Source organism: Alexandromys fortis, unplaced genomic scaffold (genome assembly GCF_014885135.2).
Source record: "Alexandromys fortis isolate MF-2015 unplaced genomic scaffold, M_Fortis_MF-2015_v1.1 scaffold_59, whole genome shotgun sequence".
In the NCBI taxonomy this organism is placed as follows: Eukaryota; Metazoa; Chordata; class Mammalia; order Rodentia; family Cricetidae; genus Alexandromys; species Alexandromys fortis.
In genome coordinates, this window is record NW_026067943.1 from 5,119,629 (window position 1) to 5,144,812 (window position 25,184).

General features: G+C 42.4%; 1 protein-coding gene across 7 annotated transcripts in view; it reads left to right on the forward strand.

Annotated features, from left to right (window-relative positions):
• Pparg (peroxisome proliferator activated receptor gamma) overlaps positions 1-25,184 on the forward strand; it is a 131,942-nt gene that overhangs the window by 101,498 nt on the left and 5,260 nt on the right. For 6 of the 7 annotated variants that reach the window (XM_050148505.1, XM_050148501.1, XM_050148504.1 and 3 more), the window contains 2 exons: positions 3,448-3,647; positions 12,971-13,421. In XM_050148505.1, coding sequence (XP_050004462.1) covers positions 3,448-3,647; positions 12,971-13,421 — 651 coding nt within the window. The remainder of the gene's footprint in view (positions 1-3,447; positions 3,648-12,970; positions 13,422-25,184) is intronic. The other variant, XM_050148506.1, reaches the window with a different exon arrangement.

Below are 25,184 nucleotides of genomic sequence, written 5' to 3' on the forward strand. Positions count from 1 at the left end.
AATCTTTCTTTAAAAGACAGAGGACCAACGAGATTGCTCAGCAGATAAGAAGTTGACCTTTAACCTGAGCTTCATCCCCAGGACTCAAATAGTGGAAGAAGAGAGCCAAGTTCCACACATTGTCTTCTGACATCCCGTACATACAACACGCATTCATATATATATACACTAAACAAAAGGTTTTAAATTAGCCAGAGCTTGAGACAGTGTCTAATATATGAGAGTCACTTAGTAATTATTTACAAAGTGAAGAGACAGTGTAGGGTGGTCTGTGAAACAGATGATTCTAGTAACTTCTGTCTCACTGTATAATAACTCTGATGTTTTCCAAGGTTTTTTTGCAATTTCTGTGGTGTTTGTTTTTATTTTTATTTTGTTTTATTATTTGCCATGCTGGGGAATCAAACCCAAAGCTTCATCATGCATGTTAAAAAAGCACTTTACCACTGACCCATATATCCAACTCACAATTTCTTCATCTTTTAATATGTCATAATTCTTATTTTCTCTTATATAAACTCGCAATGTACATATTGACTCATCTGTCTATTTTTAAACTCAGTGTTTTGAAGTTTAATTCTTCACACTTTTATTATAATATGTATTTTGTTATACTCAGGAGCAAAGATAAAACCTAGTATTTATATAGCTTCTGTTCTAGCAGAATAACTATTGTAAATCCATTAGAAACTTTGTAAAAAGCTTCACACTAATATTCATATAAAAGAAAGCATAGCATTTAGAAAGCTTTTTCAAACCTCAAGTTTTATATATATATGTATTTATTTATAAAGTTAAATATATACATATATATGTATATATATCCTATTTGGATATAGGGGTGGCTTATTAAAATGTTACATAAGAGACACCTAATTTTAGAATGTTCCCAAGTGGTTCTCACATGCTCTGCCCCTTTTCTTCCACATTACTCAAAGGACAGCAAAGCAAATGATTAGTTCTGTGTGAAAGGAGTGGTTCAGAATGGCTTTGCAGGGGACTATAAAAGGATCTTTTACACAGTCGTTAAGTTGTTGTTTTGCATATATTAATTAATGAGTATAATTATGGCATTTGCATGTATACATATCATATTCACCTCCATTGCCTTTTCTTGTCCCTTTCCTCTTTGAAACTAGCTAGTTCCCTTCTACTTCCATGTTATTGTCATCATTGTCCTTCTTCCTCTTCTTCCTTTCTCTCCCTCTGCCTACTTCCTTTATTTTGTGATTAGTGAGTTTACTCAGGATAACTTACAGAAGCGTGTGTGGGAGCTATTTTCAGAAGCTAGCAGCTTACCAGTGGCTACACTACTGAAGAAAATACCTCTGCCTCTACCAGCAACCATTAACTACTGATCCTTAGGGAGGGGTGGGACCTTGTTGAGCTTGGTGGATATATGTTTTATTCATCTTATTTCAAAATGATCTATAAGTACTTAATATGTGTGCCCAACAATGTACTAAGTGCTGAGTATAACAAGCAAGACGCCTGTCTTTATGGAGGACTGCAAGCTAGAGGAGAAAAGAAAACGTTATTGTCAACTACTGTAGCCAGAGTTATAAAACGGAAGAGGGAAGTGTCAAGGTCATAGACTGAGGGAACCCAGTGGACCTGGGGCCCAGGTGGGAAGGCTTCTCACTAAGCTGACATTCCCTATCCCAGTGTAGCTAAAATGGAAGAGAATAATGGGAGGCTGCAATTTGATTAAAAAAAAAAAAAGAAAGAAGAAAGAAAGAGAAAAAGGCAATTGTTTAAAGATTTCTGAAGGATCATGTGCAAAAGTTATATTTATCAAAAGTATCTAAACATATCCTGATTTAATGTAAACTGAGAGGCAAACATCTCTTTCCCTCAAACTCCAAGCAAGGTCTCTATTGAGGGCTCTGTAGTGCATTAGTTTTATTAGTGATAAAGCATAGGGCCAACTGAGATGAATTTACACATATGAAACTCAAGGGTATAAAGCAATCTTTTCTCTAAAACAAAATTCAGCTGAGCATGGTGGTGACCTGTAATACCAACAGCAAGGATGCTAGTGCAGGGAGTTTCAAGTTCTTGGCCACATCTCAAGAATATAATATAAAATACAATAAAAAAAATAGTAAGAATTGAGTTGAAGCTCAGTAGTAGAACATATGTTTAGCAGGCATGAGGCCCAAAAAGGTACTAAAAGAATGTCATATCCCCTAGAACTTGAGTTGTAGATGGTTGTGAGTCACCAAATAGGTACTGGGAATCAAACTAGGTCCTCTACAAGAGCAGCAAGTACTCTTCACCACTAAGCCAACTCTCTAGCACCCCCATTTTAAATTTATTTTATTCCGTTTTATAATTTTTTAAACAACAGCAAAGAACGACCCAAAAGAAAAATGTTACTCAAAGTGACATTTTTACAAATATCAGAAAGAAAGAAAGAAAAGTTACTCAAGTTGAAACCCTATAAACAGATTGTTATTAATTTGATTTTCTGGGAATGAAATGCAAGATTTTCACATGCCAAGCAAGTGTTTTGACCCCAGACAACAACTCACACAGATTAATTCCCACCTTATGTTCTATGTCTCTCTTCAATCTTTCTTTTACATTCACACTTCCTCACCCTTTGAGAAGCCAAGGGTAAAAGTGTCTTTCTGATGCACCTCAGTAAGGGGTAGTTCTGCAGAGTTAGAGGTAAGTCCAACTCCATCCATTCCATGTCCAAGTTCCCTGGTCTACTAGAGGGATAGAGCACTATCCTTTCTTCACAACAGGGACAAGCAGATCACACAACCTGCACGAGAACAGAGAGCCTGGGTTTGTACAGCTTAGACTCCTGCATAGCTCCTTACTTAATTCATGAAATATGTAGATAGATTCTCCTACCTGACCTTTGTGAAGTGTCGAAGTTACCAAGATAAATAAGACAGTGTCCCTGTCTTCGGGGCATTGTTCTACAGAGGAACAAGAGGCATATAAAGTCATAATTATAATGCCGTGTGAACATTGAAGTGTTCAGGGTGGGTGGGTGGTGTAAATAATTAGCTGTACTTGAAAGCCTTACAAAGAAGGTGACTTTACATTGGTTCCTTGTTCTTGTTGGTGTTGTTATTGTTTTTAATTTCATTTTACATTCTTTGCATTGGTTCTTCAGGGATGGATAGGAATTGTTTTTCAATTCATATCTAAATGAGTATGTATTCCTATTTGCTAAACAGATTCTTCCAATTCCCTAATAGGATCATATGTTGTCTTTTTAAGTTGAAGAAGTAAATTATTCCGGTTTTATTTTTCTGTGCTACTGTTGTGAAATAAAAACACGAGCAAAGTGGTAGATAGAAAGCAGAACCAGTGGCGGGTGGAGAGAGGAGGGGCTCGTCCACTGTGGGAACCAGGGCTGGGGAGAGCACAAGGCAAAGCCATAGTAATGATCCAATGATTCATCCTGTCATTCCTCTTCCTCTGTAGCCATCAGGTTTGGGCGGATGCCACAGGCCGAGAAGGAGAAGCTGTTGGCGGAGATCTCCAGTGATATCGACCAGCTGAACCCAGAGTCTGCTGATCTCCGGGCCCTGGCGAAGCATTTGTATGACTCATACATAAAGTCCTTCCCGCTGACCAAAGCCAAGGCGAGGGCGATCTTGACAGGAAAGACAACAGACAAATCAGTTAGTTCTCTTCTGCTCTCTTCATGGGGGTGGATGGGGCTGGGGGTTCTTTCTTTTGACTAAATGATTTGCCTCAGTACGCATGCGTATGCAGAATATAGCTCAGCTGCGGGCTGTTAAAATCTTGTGGCAGGCCGGGTCCAAAACACAGGAAATGTCTTCAAATAGGATAAGTAAACACTGTTCTGAAAAAGGAGTAACTCCTCCAAGCTGTAACTTAAAAACAAAACAGAAAAAAGAAAACACACACACACACACACAACACCTTTGAGAGTAGTACAAGAACTCATAGGCCATCTAACATTCATGAATGAATGTGAAGCCCTCTCAGGACCCCACCCTCTTTCTAGACTCATCTCTTTGCTCAGCATCAAAAAATAACTGGTCAGAACACCGTGCCTCAGCAGCCATGGAGGAGGCCACGAAGGTGTGGAAGGTGTGGAAGGTGTGGGGTCCCACTTTTATCTTTCTAGGTTCCCAGAGTCTTTAATCCCAAGTTCAGAGTGGGCACAAAAACATCCAGGATGAGACCTATTTCCTTACAGTACCGAGTTTTATTACTGGACAATTGGAGGCTCTATCCTTTTATTATATGTATGAATTCTAGTTTCTACAAGGAGCTAAACTGCCTATGCTGCTCCAATGGAATATTTTATTTTGTTTTATTATTATTTTATTTAATATTATTAAATATTATTATTTATTCTTATTATTAATGCTAAATATTGGGTTGAATTCAAGGCTTCAAGCATGCTAGGTACGTGTATTATAGAGGTGAGCTGCATGCCTAAACCTCAAAAGGATCCTTATGTACCTGGAGGTTTGTTGAGTGCCATTGTTTAGAAAATTCATAATAGTTGAAAACTATTGTTGAGTCCAGTTTTCTAGGAAGCAGAAAGCTTCCGACATGAAGCTGAGAATCAGCACCAAATTACATTTAAATGAAACCTACCTGCTGCTTCCCACTCCACTGTCAGCTGGGAGTGTGACCTGGGTCACATCTCTGTCCCTCATGGCTTTGATGATATGGTCTACAGAATGTCCCTAAGGCAGTAAAAGCTGCAGATCTAATGCAAAAGGCCTGAATCCAGCTCTTGAAAGCCTTGGGTGTGGTCATTTATTTTCAAGTGAACAAGTCCAGGAGAGCAAGGCAACTAATAGGTAGATACATGTAACTATGTAACTATTTTTTAGAAAAAAAATCATATTTTAATGATTATCTCAGGTCTTTCTTTTTAATCAAATTACTTAGAGTGTAGTCAGCTAATAGCTGTGGGAAAGAGTCACATGTCAATAAGAACAGTTGAGTTTCTCCTTACAGGAGGGATTGATACCTATACGGTGATACACAAGTATTTTATACTTTCTTTACATTCCACCACAGGGCCATCTGAAGGCGGCTGTTGTGTATCTTTGTTTAAGGGGAAGGAACTGAAGTGGAGAGGCATAAGCACATAGGAAACTGAAGGCTATAATGTAAGCTTTCTGACTGCTAGTTGGGAACACTGTCAATGTGCTATTCCCAGGACCACAGAACACGAATCATAGTACAGTGCAGTCTGTCTACTGAGTACCAAAAACAGCCATGAAGACCTGTACATGGCTACTCTGACTTCATTCCCAGGAAAAAAGTAAACGACGGCTGCAGCCACATGACTAACGAGAGTGATCACTTGAAGGCATATTGCAACAGCTTGCCAAGAGCAGGTGCAGGATAGAGGGCTGGAGTCTGGGATCTCAGAGCTAGGCTCTGGGGAGGGGGTTGCTGAAAGGCACGGAGTCCCATAGTGGCTAGTTCAGTTTTACCTAGAGCCATTCATTTCGCAGGCTCTGGGTTCTTATCGCCTCACCTCCAGTGCACACATGAAATCCATGCTGGAAATCTTATCAATTAAAAACTTAAACTACTTAAAAGCTAAGAGAGAGAGAGAGAGAGAGAGAGAGAGAGAGAGAGAGAGAGAGACTACCCTAATAGGCAATAATTTAAATTTATATAATGGGTTGCTGATGTATTCCTATCTCTGTTCTGAAGGACGCAGAGACCAAACCACTGGAAATCACTTGGAAACCTCATCCCAACTGACATTTTGGCTCTGAATCTTTGAGTTAAAAATAAGATAATTGGAGGCCCTTTGTGAAACAAATAGCTATTAAGCTATTTAAGGAAGGGGCTACAAAAGCTTGATTATAGACTTCTCAATTCGGAGGCCAAGGGTTGTCATTTTTCCCTGTAGTAAGGAGGCTCGTGCCTTGCCCATAGTAGTTACTCAGACTATTTGTTTAATTGAATTAAAGACTGTTGCTTATGCCCTTTGAAATTATGGACTTTCAACAGAGGGCTTTTCACTAGCCCAATATTTGTTCATCTAACTAGACGTCATTAGTGATTGGATAGTGACAGGATTGCCTCCAGTTGAGGTCTAGAAAGAGAAAAAGAGGCCCAGCCAAATATAAAAAACCCATTCACTGATTATACAGAACTAAAATCAAATTGTTTGGCATTGTTTTCTCCTTATCTGGTGAAATCAAACTGAGCACCAATGGAAAGAAATATTTCAGTAGAGAATATGGAAGAGAAACCCAAAATGTGATTTGCAGTGCGATTTACTCTTTATCAGCATGGTCCTATTATTCATTTGATAGCATCTATCTCAGGGGTGTTATGTTATCTCTTGGCCAGGACTGTGAAAGCTAAGATTTGCATTGATAGGGAAAGTTTTGCTGAAGTGTGGCCTCTTGAGATGGTGGGGGATGTGAGAAAGTGGCTGAGGCTGTGAGGAGAGCAGCTTAGGTCTCATTATGCGCACAGCTTGCAGCTGATGTCAGCGGCACCAGTTAGGCCAAGCCTGGGGGAGGCTGTTCAGTGTAGTGGATGACCAATTACCCAGAATCCTTCTGAAGGAAATGATGGACTGAAGAGGCCATTCTTTATACGTTTATCTCACTGCTCAATTTAACCAGAGCTGTTAGGAACCCACCAGCTGCTGCCCTCACAGCCCTTGCCTCCAGGCCAGCAAGCGCCACTCCCCCTCCTCAGCTACACTTCCTCCTTCAATATCTTATCCCTTGGGGCCACTCACACCTTTCAAAACAGATAAATTAAGTGTTCCTGCTCTCCCCCTATCAACTTTAACATCATATCTTTGGGATAAGATATCAATAATTTTCATCGTCTTGCCTCCAAGAGTATGGCCTAGGCTCAAGGGGATGTGGGCTACAGAATCACTAAAGAACTCCTAGGAGCAGTATGCCTTTTCTCTGCCCTCAAATAGGGTGGAACCCATTCCCCCACCACCTGCTTTTCTTCCAGTGGTTTTCTTCAGCCACAGCCCCTCCCTAGCTGAAGAGACACTGTAGATCTCTGAAGCCCACACGTGTGCTAGAACTAGAGCCCTCATTTCTTGAAGGCAGTTTGATAACTGAATGGACTTTGGAAGTTTGGGATGTTGGACTACCACGTTGGTGCAGTGGTCACGTGATCCCGTGTTTGTTGATGAAAATAAACAGAGTGGTTTTCAAAAACCATTCTCAGTGCCATGGCTTGCCATAAAACAATGAATAGAAAAACCATGGGTATGCCTGCCAACTCTTCACTATATACCTAAGAGTGATGCCTGGTGAAGCCCTGACTGTATTCAAACTATAAATAAGAAATAAAACATTTTATTTATACTGTATTGGACTTTGGCTTCCAAGGCATCGTCTTGTTTATGATAGGCACATGTAAAGTCACTGTTCTTTTAACAACAGGGGCAAACTGGTGCCATTAGAAAAATGATCATTCTGAATAGTATATGAAATCCAAAACCACCAAATCATAAAGCCCAAGCAGAATTGTAAACTGCTATGGAAATATTTCTCTGCCCATTTACATTTATGCTTTCTACATATACAGAGGCCGTCCCATCATACTGACTCAAATGATAGGAAAGATGTATCTTCTTAAGCCATGTCCTTACAGGTAGACAAAGCATAACCTATCCCCTTCATCTTTGAAGAGCCTGAATGAACTAGAATATCCTCCCCTGAGGAGAGAAGTATTGAGGGAGCCATTGAAGAAGACTTAGGAGCCCCATAAGCATAAAGCAGGAGGCAGTACTGAATAATTTCCAAGGCTGCTCAAGTTAGGTTCCTGGCATTGTTGATCCATCTATCAATAGTAATAAACAAATTCTTTCATGATCAGAGTCATTAGTAATAGCTAACAATATGACAGATCTGAACTAATAATGCTTTTTAGAGAAGAAATGAAAAGAATATTATTCTATGTTTGGGTGTGTAACTCAGTGGTAGAACTCTTGCCTACATATACAGGGCTCAGGGTGTCATTCCCAACACCAAACAATAGCAATATATTCAATATAGTTGAGAAGGAAAGAATTTGGGCCTCTTATTTTTATTTATTTATTTATTTTCGTTGTTGGATTAAGTTGGCTATTACTCTTGTTTATCTACTGAGTAACTGTTTGGCTGATATTGAACAATTTATTTAAGAGCTGTGGTTATGTGCTGGTTCATTTGAGTGTGAATAATTCTTTTTAGGCTTTCATTTGTTTGTCTTAAATCACTAAACCACATGGGGACACAGAATTACATCTGATAGACTTTCTAACGTCCATCACGAACAGCACTTGCTTATAGGAAATATCATTCAAAAGGCACTGCCCAAGGACCTCAGCACAGAAGAGCTTGGGTTTAAAAGTCCTCGTTCTTTCCAGAAAAGCGAGTGTACTGGAAAAAAGTTAAAACACATGGAGAAGCCGGGAGAGGGTGTTAAAGAAGAGAGTCAGGAGGATATGCCAGTTCTCGGCCAGGGTTTGATATAAAGAACTCTTGAACTTTGAGTTTCTTCACACTTAGAGAGTACTTGTACGTGTACTTTCAGAAGAGCCTTTGCATCCTGTAGATCCCATGGTTTCACAAAGCAAAACTGAAACACCGGAGCAAGACAGAAAGGAAGTTGAGGAAACCAATGTACTTGGGGTTAGCGTTCTTTAACTGTAGAGGGCAAGGTGTATGCCCAACATTATGAAAGCCAAGAAACACAAGAAGACAGGAACATATTCAAAAGATAGGCTCTAAGAAGGTAGTGTTCTTCTTTGAAAAATCTGAATATCTGGAAAGGCCCTTGAAATGAGGCCCACGTTTCTCCCAAACCTGGTGTTTGTTGTTGGTTTGGTTTGGTTTGGAAACAGGGTCTCATGTAGCCCAGGCTGACCTAGAATTCACTCTGTAGCTAAGATGACTTTAAGCTTCAGATTCTCCTGTCATTACCTCCCAAATGCTAGGATTACATGCAAACAGCACCATGCCTGGTCTCCAATTCAGCTGTAATTCTGCACTGTTATTATCACAGGATTTTCTGTGAGCACATCAGCTAATATGCAGGTGTGTGTGTGTGTGTGTGTGTGTGTGTGTGTGTGTGTGTGGCAAATTAGAGAAATTACTCAGAATAACCTGAGCCATATTAGTCGATCTTTCTTGCTTACCTCCTTGAATGGGTTGTTTTATTACTCAAGAGGAACTGACCTAGCACTTTGTGTAGAAGCCCTTCTATAACTCAGATATTAACATGCTGATGGCTTTTTAAGAGGCACATCCACACAGTGTTACAGCCTGTGTTTGGCATTTATGAGCCCCAAGTCCAATCCCTAGCACTAAGGAAAGAGAAGGAAAGAGGGATCCTTCTGTGGTCAGCAAAGCTTGGGCGTCAGAGAACCCCATTCCCAGAGCTACTGTTTTGGGAGAAACTTTGTGCTCATCGTGTGCATATTTTTCTTAGACCATGCATGCGTTTTGAACCCTAAAAACCTAGATGGGCCCCTGAGCATGTCTAGTTGTTGTTTTCTTTACTGGTAAGTAAGGGTGCCTACCTAGCCATTTGATGCCATGTCTGAAGGTAAACACATTGTGAACTCGAACTAGAAAAATCACTGAGTCAAATTGTGAAGACAATGTGACTCCTCCTGCAAATGGTGTGTCATCAAAAGACACTATATAAGTTAACCCAAAGCCCCAGTTGACTCTGTACAAAATACAAATAGTGATTCAAGACATACAGTTCATTTTATGTAGACTACTGCACCAAAAGGAAGCTGTTTATGTTGTAGTACATTAATAACTCAGTTCTCAATAAGCAGGAGAGCTGCTGCTTTCTCAGTGGGTTTGAGGATGGGGAAGTCTCAGTGACATGTGAAAGTGGTGCCTTTGTGGATGGTTTGCGGTGTGAGAACTGGTAAGCTGGTGGCCTGGGAATCACTCTCACAGTTTGAAACATCCACATAGAAGCAGAAAGAACTTATGCAGAGTCAAAAAAAAAAAAAAAGCATAATAAAATACAACTAGGAAAAGCAACAACAAAACCTCCACTGGTGTTCATTTGCGTGTCAGTGCTCAGAACTCTCTGCCAGCTCCCCACTTTTTCAGAAATGTCAGAAATGCTGAAGGGATTTAAAAAAAAAAAAAGGCAAAACTGGTTTGGCATGATGGTGGGGGTGCTGCCTCTTTTCTCTGTCCTTGAATATTTACTGCCAGGATATCCTGACCAACACTGATTGCCAAGGGGTTAAAGTTACATTGTTGTTAAATTGGGAGAGAAAATTAGCAGGATTTGGTGCCCTATGGTCAGCTATCCCGGAGTTTCAAAAACAGGAACCTGGGGCTTTATATGAGGGGCAGGGGAAGTCAAGGAGAATCACAAGGGTGATGGACCAGGGCAGAGTTCCAGAGAAATCGCTTACTTGGAGGTGAAAGAATCTGATGCTTATGTTCTGCCAAGAACCCACATGACTGAGCAGAAGCTCACCCAAAAGCTGAAAGGGTAGCTCTGGGTACAGTCTCCCGGGATGTGAAGAGATAGTTTACTCAGAGCCTTGAGCATTCTCGGCAAGTGCTGTATAGGGAACCATGTGCCCAGCTGAGGTGATGCTTTTCTGTTCATGTTGTATGTAGTTTAACATGTTCGGCTGAACTTCTTTCTTTGTTGTCCACGTTCATATTCTCATGAGAGTAAAGAAAGTCAAGGGGCCAGGGGTATGACAAGCTTGGAACCCTGTACTTAATCCCCAGCAAAGCGTGAGCCAGGTGTGGTAGTGCCTGTTTAATCCCACCACTTGGGAGGTGGAGGCAGGAGGACCAGAAGTTCAGGATAATCCTCTGGTACATATCAAGTTTAAGGCCAGCCTAGGTATGTGAGACCTTATTTTAAAATGTTTAAGCCATTTACATTTTGTTAATATTAAATTATAATACACTATAAGGCTCCTAGAGCTCCAATAGAGGAGGAGGAGGCAGGGAGCTTCTGTAAAATCTTCATCTACTCAAATTTTTTCTCATGGTTAAAATCTGATCAGAATTCAGGAATAAAATAGTACATTTTAACTGATATAATTGATTGTGCCTTTCTTTATCCTCCTCTTACTAATGGTGTCAATTGTGGGGTAAACAGAAGCAGGATGTCTGAAAAAACAGTGAGCATGATTTGCTCCTCATTGTCTTGAAGAATCAAATCAAAGGCAGCAAGCAAAGTGCCTGAGTCCTGAGCCCTCCCACCCCACCCAGGTGTGTTGAGCACTGTGGTTGATGTGAATTGAGGGCAGCCGTGTTTCTAGAACAACTCAGCTCTGATGAGTTTGTACAATGTGTGGATTTGGAAATCTCCGCAGAGTGGAACAGAATGAGCTTGTTGAAAATCAGGGACGCTTATCTGCAAGAGTTCACAGTGAAATCTCTGGCTAGAACATCTTGAAGCTGGCTACTGTTGGCATCTGTGCACCTCATCCCCCAATCCTGACATTTAGCTCTCAGAACCTCTGCTCAAAAGAAATTACTTTTAGTACATCAGAGACTTTGTGATCATGTGTGATCATGTGCCACATACCTCACACACATGCGCACACACACGCATACACACTAGAAATACAGCTAGAGTCTCCTCTAGAAAAGAAACAGAAACCTCCAATTTTGTCAACTCCCTAGCAGTGATGTTGCACGCTTTTAATCCCAGTACCATTTGAGGTCACAGCCTAGACAGCTAAGGATACACAGAGAAACCCTGTTTCAAAAACAAAAACAAAACAAAACACCTTGAGACTTTGGAAGGGTAAATAGCTTTCCCTAAATTACATAGTTAACCAGCCGTCACACAACAGCTGACAAAGCTTACAATCCTCGGTAACCTTAGTTCCAGGGGATCTGACACAGTGTTCTGACATATACAAGCACTAGACACACATATGGTACATTTATATGCAGACAGGTCAACACCCATGCAAATAAAATAAAAATAAATCTCTGGGGGTAAAGTTAATCATAGAACCAAAGCCTAATAATAGCCTCAGTTTTTATTCCAATGCTCAAAAATATGATATTTAATAAGATTGAGGTTAGCTCTTTCTAGGGTCCAGTGCATGTAATAAGTGCAAAGTGTTCCTTCTTCCTAATTGCTCAGCCTTGAGACTTTCACAATGACCAAAAGCCTTTGGCTGTTCTGTACAAAGGAACAGAGAGCAGAGTGTCATGGCAAACTTTTGAAAGCAGCCTGTTGCAAACCTGAGTAATTGATTCATTCATTTTATTAGTTGATCCTTAAGAACCGACATATTAAAATTTAAGTTCAGGACTGGGACTGCAGCTCAGTGATAGAGCATTTGCTTAGCATGCATGGGGCTCTATGGTTAAATTTTCAAAACTATAAAAATTAAAAAGCTAAAAACCATTTTTACTTTACTACTTTCTGCAGTGTTTTACCCACAGGCCTCCTACAGCTGCTTTTTCTGAAACAGATGGCTTCCAGAGCATTTTTTTAAAAAAGAAAAAAAGAAATAGACATTTTCTTGGCTCAATATTTTTAATCTGTTTTGAGTGATTTTTTATAGTGAAATATATTTTATATGTACACTGTGTTTCCTTGTGGTCTGAGTAAATTTGATCTAAAGCTGCAAGATTAGCTTATGTTCAAGTGGTTTTTTTCAATCATAACTTGCTTTAACTACTTTTTGTTTAAAAAAAGATTAAATATGTATTTTCTTGAAATTCAAGAAAACACTAGACTTTTTGCCATTTTAAAAATCTAACAAATCGAAGTTATTAGCCAGTTTCAGAATAACACAGTGATGGTACAAGTTGAAGGAAAAGCATCAAGGAATGTTTGACCCCAGCAGATCACAGTGATGAACAGGAAGAGCCCTTTCTCCTGATTAAGTCCCTTTAGCCTTCCCAATTTTACCCAGCAAAGCAATACATCTATGGTCTCTGGACTAGGGTGGTGTTCTCCCAGAACAAGGAATCGCCAATTCAGCCACTTTCTCCTTTTTCATTTGCAGCCATTTGTCATCTACGACATGAATTCCTTAATGATGGGAGAAGATAAAATCAAGTTCAAACACATCACCCCTTTGCAGGAGCAGAGCAAAGAGGTGGCCATCCGCATTTTCCAAGGGTGCCAATTTCGATCCGTGGAAGCCGTTCAAGAGATCACAGAATATGCCAAAAACATCCCTGGTTTCATTAACCTTGACTTGAATGACCAAGTGACTCTGCTCAAGTACGGTGTCCATGAAATCATCTATACAATGCTGGCCTCCCTGATGAATAAAGATGGAGTCCTCATATCAGAGGGTCAAGGATTCATGACCAGGGAGTTCCTCAAAAGCCTGCGGAAGCCCTTTGGTGACTTTATGGAGCCCAAGTTTGAGTTTGCTGTGAAGTTCAATGCACTGGAACTAGATGACAGTGACTTGGCCATATTTATAGCTGTCATCATTCTCAGTGGAGGTAAGAGTCATCTTTTGATTTAGATGTAGAAAAAGGTGGGATGGTGGTGGAATTGCATTTCTCAGTGTTCTGTGTTCCTTCTTACTGACTCTGCTTCTGCGGAGCATGCCCGTGGCACAGTGCCATGAACATGTCACTGCCGAGCTGAATACCGTAGACATTCGGAGTCAAGGCTGTGGGGATCCAAGCTCCTTGTTTCTATTCATCACACTGCTTTTTTCTGGCCAAATCCAATCCTGAAAAACAAATGCCTTCTTTTCTTTTCTCACGTTATTTTTCCTTGTCTTTCCCTCTTCCTTCCCAAAAGGCCAATTTGGTCTTCAGCTCATTTTAGTAATGACGCATGTAACTTGACTTTGACAATGCTCCTGTGGTATAGAGCAGGCAACTGTGTGTGATCTTGGCCCAATTAATGCTTCCACCCACCTTCCCTGCATCAGGAATCAGGGAATGGAGACTTGCTAAACTCCACCTTCTCTCTCATCTGGCTTCTTATGGCTTCCCTTTTGTGCCTCTGTAAGACACTTGGCTGTGATTACCAATACACTTGAACCAAGAGCACACCACAGAGAAAGAAATTGAGCTATTTGGCAGTTTATCAAAATTTTGGCCTTGCAAATACATGATCTAACTAACCAACTCCAAAAGCCTCATTTTATATCAAATGTTGTTTTCAAGGGTCTCTCTCTCTCTCTTGTTTCAGGTAAGTAGAACTTTCTGCTTTCATTTCTATCTGTAAAAACTGCTTTGAGCCAGATGTAATAGTGCACACTTAGAATCCCAGCACTGAGGAGGCTGAGACAAGATGGCCAGCTTAGGCTACATAATGTTTTAAAAGAACAAACAAACAAAACTTTGCTTTTTAAATGGTGAATTCTTACATTGGAATTGACTTTAGATGCACGTTCTGTGTGAACTGTGCAGTAACCTATTTGTGAGAACTCCCCTGTAGGGAAGGGGAATCTGTAGGTGAAAAGGTGTAGTGTTGCTTCGTATAAAGAGCATGATCTGATGGTTAGTCTTGTGCAATGGAGAGCAGATGCTTTCAAGTAAGGTGCATGGTAATTACTAAGGGCAGTAAGAGACAACACCGAGGAGGTGCCTCTAATGCCAGACAGTGTTCTGAGCGCTTCCCGCACAAATCCTCACCACAGCTCAGTGAGGTGAGTGCCATTTTTTAAAGTGAGGAAACCAAAGCACTGGAAGGCCTGTGCTCCTGCCCACAGTGACATAACCAGTGTCAGATGTAGCTGGGGAGTCAGACATAATGTCACATGTCTTTAATACCAGCACTCCAAAGGCAGGCAGATCTCTATGAGTTCAAGGCTAGCCTGGATCTCTTTGAGTTCCAGCCCAACCAGGCAACATAGTAAGTGAAACCTGTCGAAAGAAGGATGCACTGGGATGGCTTGTCTGCTTCTAGAGCCCATGCTTCAAACTTCTATTCTGTGAAAGCAAAGCTGCCTTATATGACTGGGGAGCAGAGAGATAAGCAGTATGGCAAGGGTTAGGCAGTATCAAGTGGTCACTCACTTTAAGACAATTTCGTGTTGTCTTTGTCGGTTGGGATGGAACCAAGAGCCAGGCATGCAGTGACCACTGACAAGAAAGCATCTACTGCCCAAGCTCAGCATACCCTCAGACACTGAATCAACATGTTTTGGAATTAAGTGACTGAGTTTTAGAAGTTTTGGTACTAGGGTTTAAATTCATGGCCTTAGGCATGTCTACCACTGAATTATATTCCCAGCCCCAGAAGCACCATTAATGACTATAATGACTATAAAATACTCTATAAAGGGTTTCTTATGGACCAAATCATCTCCCTATATATTATTATTTCATTTTGAATGACAGCGAAAACATAGAAGAGTGCTTAAAATGTGTTCCTTTATTTTATTTTTTGTTTATTTCATTATTTAAGTTTTTGAAACAGGGTCTCAAGTTACCCTGAACTCATTATATTGCTGAGGCTGGCCTTGAACTCCTGATCCTCAGTGTTGGGATATAGGCTGTGCTTTTCTTTGGAAAGTGTTCTATATTTTGATTACTAAATATTCTTCTATATAAATTTCTATCTAATCTCAGATGATCTTGTCATTGTAAATTGCCAGAAATTGAATTCAAAGCTATGAGCATTTTAAAGTCTTTTATTTCATCATTATCATAAAGCTTGCAGTCATTTATATCCACAGACACTAAGGAAAGCATTTGGGAGAATCCATTCAAACGTCTTACTTTGTAAATAGGAAAAGTCTAAACAAGAAACAATCATGATGGGCTGGAGCAGGAGCTCAGTGGAAGAGTGATTGTCTGATACATGCAAAGGTTCCAAGCACCACAGAAATAAAAATATACACTCATACATATATACATACACATGTGCACATATACACACATGTATACACACATATATGCATACACCATTAGTTAGTTGGTCGAGAAACCACACAATAAACAATGTGCATGGATTTAATGCTGTAATTATTAGCTCATGCTAGTTCATAAAAGTTAGAATAACACCAGTGACAAGTACTCTATATAAAGAAGTTCCTTTTGGCCTTTCACAGGTTGTCTTCACAAAAGCCAGGATCCAGATCTCATCCACATAACAATGAAAGATACCCCAAGGTAGCAGTCTGCCAGATTATTAAGATCTTTTAACCCTTGTGAATATTTCTAAACTTCCTCAAAGCAGCTGACTAACCACTGATATGTTCCTACAACACAGAAAGGAAAAATCCTTCCCCGACCAAAGTTGAAATTATAGATAAAGGCTAAATACAGGCAACAGACAAGAGTAAAACTGGCCCGTGTTTGTAGAGCTCACAGGAATGTGATTCTCCTCTTTACTCAGGAGACTGGTTGTGTACAGGCCAAACAAAAGCTGCCCAGTTGGCATTCCCAGTCCAAGGACTGGCTTCCAGTAAGTTCTCATCGTCTATAGATGGGAGATCAATATCCCAAGCCCAGCTTTATTAGAGACAGTTTTCAAATTAGCCATTGCTTGTTGATTGTTTTTCCTTATTCTAAAATTCCAGGAAGAGAAAACATCTTGTAAATAAGAGCAATTATATCCAGAAAACAGGATTCTGTCCCTATCCAGTCTCAGCAAGAGTGATTATATCCAGAAAACGGGGTTCTGTCCCTATCCAGTCTCAGCAAGAGCGGTTATCTCTTCAGCACTTCAGAAGTTTGCTTTAGTGATTTTGGAAAGCAGTGCTTTAGGCAAGGCTCATCTGAGCCCTTCTGAGTTGGAACTTTAGCTCTGGTGAAGGCACGTAGGTGCTCAAACTGGGGAAAGGATGAGGAAGATGAGGCTGCGTAAGGAGAGGATCAGAGCTGGCGGTTAGAGGGACCAAAGAGGAAGACTGTAGATAGAAGTGTCAATTTGACCCAACTCAGGACTTGCTGGGGAAATAAGTGTTACTACCCACTGAACACTGAGGACCCGTTGATCTGGTTCTTAGATTTGAACTGGGTTTAGCAACTCCTTGTGTACTCAGCTGTTGCAGCCAGCTTACTGAGAGAGATGACCTAGTTCTCAAAGTCTTCTCATCTGTCTCCTCTGAGCTGGATCAAGAAATGGAATAAAAAGAACGGTAGAGCTTGGGAGCTGATGTGTAGCACTTCTTAAGAGCAGCGCATTGTCAGTCTTCCCTGGATCCCAACGGGGCACAGGGCGCTTTATTCTCACTTACAGGCAGTGAACTCGGATTTGTACAAGATCTGATGCCTATTAAATAGTAGTAGGACCAGGTTAAAAGCCAAATGTCCTGTCGCTGGGATAGCCCTATCCCCTCTGTTTCCTTGCTAGAAGACCACAGTTCACTCTCTGCAGCTGGTAGCTGCACCCCGCACTCCCACCCACATGTTCCTTCCTTAAGGCCAGAACCTGGAAGCCAGGGGAGCATTTCCTTGTAATCCCAGCAAATAACAGCTTCCGTTGCACCCTCTAGTCTCACTGCTGGGGTAGGTGGTGTTGAGAGTAATAAAACTGAGTCCAGCAAGATGTTTGCAACTGGCGCCATAGACCTATGCCAGCCTCTCTAGCGAGCTTTCAAGCCCTGCCCCATGGCCAATGCCAAGTGTGAAGCCCAGGAAATCTGGCAAACTCCAGGACACTCCACTGGACACTTTGCCCCCTTGAGTGTGTGTCGTGTGATAAAGAAAAGCCAAGGAAGGTCCAGCTGGAACTCTCCAACAGGAAAAAGGGCTTGTTAATTCAGAACAGCTTGGAACCCATTTCGATTCATTCTAAACTTTTTAAGATTTGAGGGAGGAAACTCACTGGATTTTACAATGTATTTTTCAAGGCAAATTGCCACTGCTGTCTGAGTGATAGAGAAACTGCAACTATCCCTACAGCAGCAATAGACAGCAAGTCCTCAACCTCCTCATTCTCTAGACTCTGGCTTGTGACAACCACCTAAGGAGTGACCCTTGCTCTTTCCTGCAGACCTAGCAATGTTCCTTCTTCAAACAGCTCTAGACGGCTGTTCTTGGAGTGACTGACTGTTGAGTGGGTAGATGGAGGTTGCGTTCCCATAATTAGACATTTGACTTGATATTATTTGTCAATCTGACCTTGTTCTGTCAAGTTAACAGCTTGAGGCCCCATGGTTTCATCATGGATTATGGCTGGGGGATACTTAATTAAGACTTCTTAATTTATTGAATTTAAAACAGTCAAAGCACATCACCTAGGATAAGTTGACAGATGATTATAATGAGTAAAACAGCAACAATAACTTGCATTTGTTGAGTATCCCAGAGGTCCTGAACATGTGCTCTATTCCTAGTTTCTGATATGTCTTTGCTGGAGCTGTATGTGACCTCTACCCTAGTTTACAGATGGAGAAAATGCAACTTCAGAGAGCCTAGTCACAGAGCTACTAGTTGATAAGGCCAAGTTCAGACCCATTAGTATACCCAGGCTAGTGCCAGGGGTATAGCTCAGTGACAGAGCTCACATTGAGCATGTGCAGAATTGGGTTCATCCCCTCCCAGAACTGCAATCATCCTCATCATCATCATCATGCCCTTCCCTGTGAAATTCTGTTGCCTGCTGAGTCTCTGAGATAAAGAAGGATCTTAATTGCCTTGATTTTAGGGTTCTTTAGAAGCTATCAAAAATAACTTTCCATGTGGCCTGTGAATATTTATAATTAAGAATGTTCATATATTGTCACTAATATTCAATGTCCTTCTTAAGATACAATTTTAACTAACTAGCAAGCACTTTACCCACTGAGCCACCTTCCCAGACCCCTTGCTTGGCTGGGGCAATGCCTAGGGCTGGTGATGTTATAGTTCTTACACCTGTCATATAAGAGGCACCTGGACACAATGATTTGCAAAGCTTCCCACAAAAGTAGACAGTAAACTTCAAATGGCTAAGTAAATATGTTTCCACTTAATGAGATACCACCATATGCCAGGTCATAAGAGAGATAAACGGTTCCAAAGAAAAGTTGTAAGAGCAGGCTGGGGTGATTGTTTAGTCAGTGAAGTGCTTGCTATGCAAGCATTAGGACATGAGTTCGGATCTCCAGCACCCATGTAAAAAGCCTTCTGCTGTGACCTTCGAATATGAAACCAGCACTGGAGATGCAGAGCCAGGAAGATCCCTGTGGCTTGCTGGCCAGCCCTACTAGCTGAATCCGCAGCCTCCACAGCCAAAGAGAAACCCTTCCTTTCTCAAAAAGTAAGATGGAGAGTGAGGAAGACACTAGTGTTAACCTCTGACCTCCACCTGCACACCAGCATGGGCAGGGAAGAGCACAAACATTCATGCACTCGTGAGAGGGATTTAAAGCTGTTGGAATACTATCCAGTGTCTTCTCTTGCTCTAGAGAAGCAGCTGAGCAGATAGGCACTTGCTCTGTGTGGTTCAAGCAGACAGACACTCAGGGAATTGCAAAGCGTCTCATTCCACAGCTCAGACCCCATTACCCACTGCAGATCATTTGGGGCACCAGGTTTGGGAGTGTTCCTCTATGCCCGCACCTCAGCTACCCTTTAGACCTTGGGTATCTGTGTCATGCTTACTACAGATTGCTTTCTGTAAGTTACAGTGCCCATTTCTCTGGCAAAGAAGTGTTTGTGTCTAATAGGAGCCCTACACCAGTCACACCCTTGACTCCACTCAGCACAAGGGCCTTCATATCCTCTTCAGTCTGTGAACGTCTCCCATAGTGGTTATGTGAAAAGGAGAAAAAAAATCCAAACTACTTTGAAACTTAGACATTAAAATAAGTGTGAATAGCAATAGTCCCACTTTGGTGTTTTGTCGTCCTAGGGATTGAACTTGTGGCCTCGTGCATGCTGAGCACAGGCTTTCCCATTGAGCTACAGCCTCAGCATTATACCAGCTTCCTACTTCTTCTGTGCCAGCTAAATACTTAACTTCCTTCCCCATTGAGAAAGTTGTTTGTCCAACTGTTCTTCAGATATTGAAAATAAACAAGGACATGTAATTTCTCTTGAGCTGGACAGCCAGTGTTATCATGTCTCCTGTTGCCCATGAGGCCATGGCCATGTCACAGAGTAATAGCTGGTTTATTAAGTACGAACGTATCTAATGGGTTTTATCTGCATATGAGGCAGCCCAATGGCTTTGAACAGTGACCCAATTTGAGTTATCTAGAAATGTTCCATTCGCTCTCTGTTTTTATAACTCATGCACTTGGTATGATAGGGGTGAGGTATACTTATGAGTTTGCAGCTGGCACCCAAATGCTAAAAACCAGAGAACTGGGGGCAGGAATGGAGCAGTGAGGAAATGAAACATCTCTAAGTCAGCCCAGAGCTAGACATACATGGGAGAAGATGTATGTAGGCTCTGGTTCGCAGAGCAGAGGAAACTTCTTATCTGTAACTGCTCCAGGAGTAAAGCTTCCTCCTCCACCCAGGCTGGGTAGGCAGCCATCATCTTGAGACTGAGCAAACAGTGGCATTTGAGACAGACATGGGACTGAAAGTTGAACTGCTGAGTCATTCCTGTCCACACTGGCAGTCTTGGAAGAGGCTCCTTAGCCAGTCACGGGTGGCTTTTCAGAGCACTTTATCATTTTGGACTCTCAAAATGTGTATTTAAACTCTGGGTGACCCCAGGCAGCCTTCCAGATAGGCACCATTCCGCTGTGAGTGGGGACGAACGAACCTGGGATCCTCAGGTCACCTAACAGGGAGGTTAAGACACAGGGGGGCAAGGTGCCATGCGACCCAAAAGAAACTTCTCATCTGGTGCAGCAGCTATGGGCAGGCCAAGGAGAAAGCTCCAGAACCACACAGGAGAGTCTGAAAGCCCCACTCCCCACTTCCTAGATGTGTGGTTGCAGCAATTATTTACCTCCCTGGGTCTTAACTTCCTTATCAGCTCCCCAAGCAAGTGAAATAGCATTATATGAAGCTTCTGGCACTGTGCCTGGGACACTGCTGTGCACACAGTGAATACTAATTTCCCCTTTCTCCTGTGTGATATCATTTGAAGTAGCTCCACTCCATCCTGCCAGTCGAATGGCTTGAAATTCCACCAACCGTCCTTAAAATCCCTTCCTACAATATAAATACCCCTAGGGAGCTGTCAGCTAATCCTTTTATCAGCTCTCACTTTAAGGGGATTAGTTGCAGATTGAGAACAAAACCCAAAGGGAAGAGATACAGAGAAGGAGGAGGAGCCAAAGTAGGAGGCTCAAAATCCCCTAGCCCTGGGCCCCCAAGGAGGGGGGGGGGAGCCTAGGACTGTGGATTCCCCCTTCCAGAATTCCCTTGACTTTGTAGGAACCTTAGGTGTTTAGAAAGTCGTATCTTCCTTATCTTCCTTTTGTGATTACAAGTTCTTCTGAAAAAGAAAGAAAGGGGGAGGGAGAAAGAAGAAAGAAAAGAAGAAAAGAAAGAAGGAAAAAGAGAGAGAAAAAGAACAAAGAAGATGGGGTTGGGTGCAGGAGTGGGGTGTCTAAAGTGGACAAGGCTACCGTCTCTGGTTTCCTATCAAGGGTCTAAAGTCAAAAAGGTGCTCTTAGTCTCCCTTTTCTCAGCCCTTCCTCCTTCTCATCTCCTCTCCTCCCAGAGCAAGACAGAGTCACCAGGTACCTTGAGGGCAGCAGTGTGTCTGACCGGAGGGACACTCAAGAAGAGGGCATTTTCATATCTCCTTCCACTAAACCCTCTTCCTCTACCCTGTGCCCCCACCTCAGCCAGCCATCAATCCTGACGGAATTATCCAAAACAGAACTAGCAGAGTTGTAGCGGCCTCCTTTGGCTTCAGTGAACCACAGTAGACTGCCCCTTGGTCCTGATGAAAAAGGACAGGGGCTGAGCACACAGCTGAATCTTGAGTGATAAGTACAGTGAGCTAGAAGGATCACTGGGACTTCCCAAGGCCAGGAAAGAATTCAGAGACCCATTTGCATCCTCAAAGACCTTGAAATAGAATCAATCCAGGCTCTGTTCCCTGGGAGACTCCGTATAGAGGGGCAATCTAGCTTTAACCAAGCATAAAGTAAATATCACCTGTCTGCCCCTTGTGTATTCATGTTCAGGAGCTGGCCTTGTGGAGATGGGGTCTGAGGAGTGATGATGTGGAGTTGCTACTTGATGGGCACATACTAGCAAACACGGGCTAGGCTTGACATCATTGTGGTTTCCCTTCCATCATCCTGCTAAATCATCTTGTTATCTACCATAGAGAGAGCACTGATTAGTGTGAAATCATTACTTGAACAGGGAAGTGTGAGACTGTTTCAGTGTGTCCCAGGGAGCAACACGTGCTGCAGCAGGCAGACGACATCTCTCTGTGAAACATTCGCAAGGCTTCCGTTTTACTGCCTCCTGGCTTTTCTGATAGAAGCAGTAAACCACTCCATGCCTCAAGTCATTGGTCAGACCTCTCGTTATTTAGTTTGACTCTGCTAACATCCCTAATAAATCCTCAGCAAGGTCCAGTCCAGGACTAGGAAGAAGAAAGCATCTGGACCGGGGAAGGTGAGGGACAGCTGGAAAGAAGGGAATAGTTGAGGGAAGAAGAGCAGGAAAGAGAGGATCCAGGAAAACCAGGGGCCTGGAAGAAGGGAGACAAGCAAGGGAATGGCAGCAGAGTTAAAAGTCCAAAGCTTGCTGTATGCCCTGACACAAGCGCTACTCAGAATGCTGTGACTTAGTTTACCATTCCAGCCCTGCTTGAAAGCACTACTTTCCTAATGAGCTGAGGGAGCTCATTTGGTAAAGAACCTATCTCCTATGCGTGAAGACAGGCATGCAATTCCAAGGGCCCAGGTGGCTTTATTGGGTTGGTTGATTCCTTAGCTGGCATGAGGCTGCAGAGAGGATTCAGAGTAAGAGCACTTGCTATTGTTCTTTCAGAGGAGTTAGTTTCCCAGCACCCAGATCAGGTGGCTCACAGTCACAACTACCTGTAACTCCAGCCCCAGGGGACTCAGCACCCTCTTCTGGCCTCCCCAGACACCCACACATACATAGCATATACTTACCATGCACACGTACACATAAATAATATAAATATATTTAAAAGCTAGATATGGCGACCTATGCTTGTAATCCCAACACTGGGAAAACAGGGACAGATGGTCCCTGGAGCACTACATGGCAAAAATAGGAAGAGGTCTTGTTTCAAAGACAAAGAAAAAAGTGGAAAGCACCTGTAGACTGATGCCTGAGATTTTCTCTGACCTCCATTCACACATTCACACACGTGTGAACAAACAAAGCCATTTCTGCAATGCTATGGACGAAATTCAAGTGTGCTAGTCAAGCACTCCAATACATCCACGGCCCCTTATCTTATTTCTTATACAGGTTCTTGGGGTGTTGCCCAGACTGGCCTCAAATTTCTGGGCTCAAGCAATTCAGCTTCCTCGGTCTCTGAGTATCTTGGGCTACAGGTGTGTTCCACTGAGCCAGCTTCCTTTTTAAAAACAAGAAAACTGAAGTATGGAGAGGCTTACATATCTGATCAAGGTCACCATGGGAGGAACTGCAAAGTTAGACAGTCAAAGCTTCTCAGTAAAGTGATACTGCTCTCTGAGGTCTACACATTCAAACACCAACAGCCCTGAAACCTAGAAGATCCATCCCAGGTCAGGTAGTTGAGACACATATGTGTTGTATTTAATCTCCCCAGTTCATTTTAATGTGTAGCCCGAATTGAGGATACCTGTACTAGATTAAGCTCTCCTGCATGATCTGTTTCTCTAGAGAGAGGACAGTGGGAGGGATAGCCACAGACCGTGCAGTAGCTTGCTTTCTCTATTCGCAGTCTGTCTCATGTTCACTGTGATTCTGAAGGTAGATTAGAAAAGCACCCCAGAATCCTCAGTATCATGTCTACAAGGAACACATATCTGGACCACTGTGGCTGTTTTGCTCTGTGCCTATTCTGGAACTGTCCTGCATACGTGTTTACAACTATGGAAGTAAGAATTTGCCCAAGCCCCAAACATGTCTCTATTGAAAATTACTTTTCTTGTGCCCCCAAATTTCCATTCTTACCAAGAACACCTCAAACCCTTCCATTTCCCAGCTGTTGATACTGACATGACCCCACCCTGTAGCAAAGGTTTGAACAAACACAAAGAATAAGAATGTCTAGCATTCTTACCCCTGTAACTCTCTATGGCCTTATGAGAGATGTGGCATTGTTGTCTCAAACATAAACCATCTCCAGAAAGATCGGCTAAGCTGTCCAAAAGCACGCAGAAACTTAAGTGGAAGGGAGAGAATGCTCAGGTTTTCAGGTTCCACGTCCAGGTCCTCTTAGAACCTATCTTGTAGCTTAAGGTATAATCCAATAAAGGGAACGATGGAGTGAGTTGGAAAAGAAGATAGACTTTTCTCCTCAGCATCACCTCACACTTGAACTGAAGTTCTTTATGATTAGGGGTCAATGTATAGCTGCCCCACAAACCAACATCTCCCCTTAAAGGACCTAAGTAGAGTCCATTTCAAACCAACCCATCACAAAGTCAACCAGCAAGGTGGGAAAGGCTCAGACAGCATCTCTCAGAGAACAGACAGAAGACTGGCCTTTGCTTTCCTGCCCATCCTTCAAGAAACCTGATCTGTGGCCTGCTGCTATGGGGCCTAACTGAGCCTCCTGAGAAAACTTGGGCAAGGGGAATGTAACCCAGGTAGGTGGGTCCTAGTAGGGACAAAGCATAGAGTCTGCTTCAGATAAGCCCTGTATTCAAGGCAGAATCAGATCTGGATGAGATGGAAGCTTTGTATATTTGCCTAAATCAGTTGCTCTCTAATCAGTTCCAGGACTGAATGAATGAAGACCGGAAAGGTTCTTTCCCAATTCTTCACAGCCCCAGGAGTAAGGATATAATAATTGACTCCAGCCTCCTGGAGTACGTGAGTCAACAGGGCTTCCCCAAAGGGCCAACTGGGCAAGCCTTAGCCAACAGAGAGCCCTCGACCCTGAGCCTGCTCCAGACCCGCCTCTCACCTCAAGAAGGTGCGAGGACCTCAGCTAGCCCTTCAGATGTCCTAGAAGCCCTGGGCCCCAGGGAGTAGATGGAAGGGAAAAGATGGGATGAGTCTGGGGGCTAGTCTATGGTACAATCTCAACTCAGTGAAGGTCCAAGGGAATGTGGGGAGGGAGGTGGGAAGGGAAACCAGGGAAGAGAGCAGCGGAGGTCCCTAAGCCATGAAGAGCAGAAGCAGAGGAGCAATTGATAAATTCCTTTTGCCCTTGACCTAAAGAAGCTGCCTTTTGTTTTGGTTTTGTTTTTAAATAAG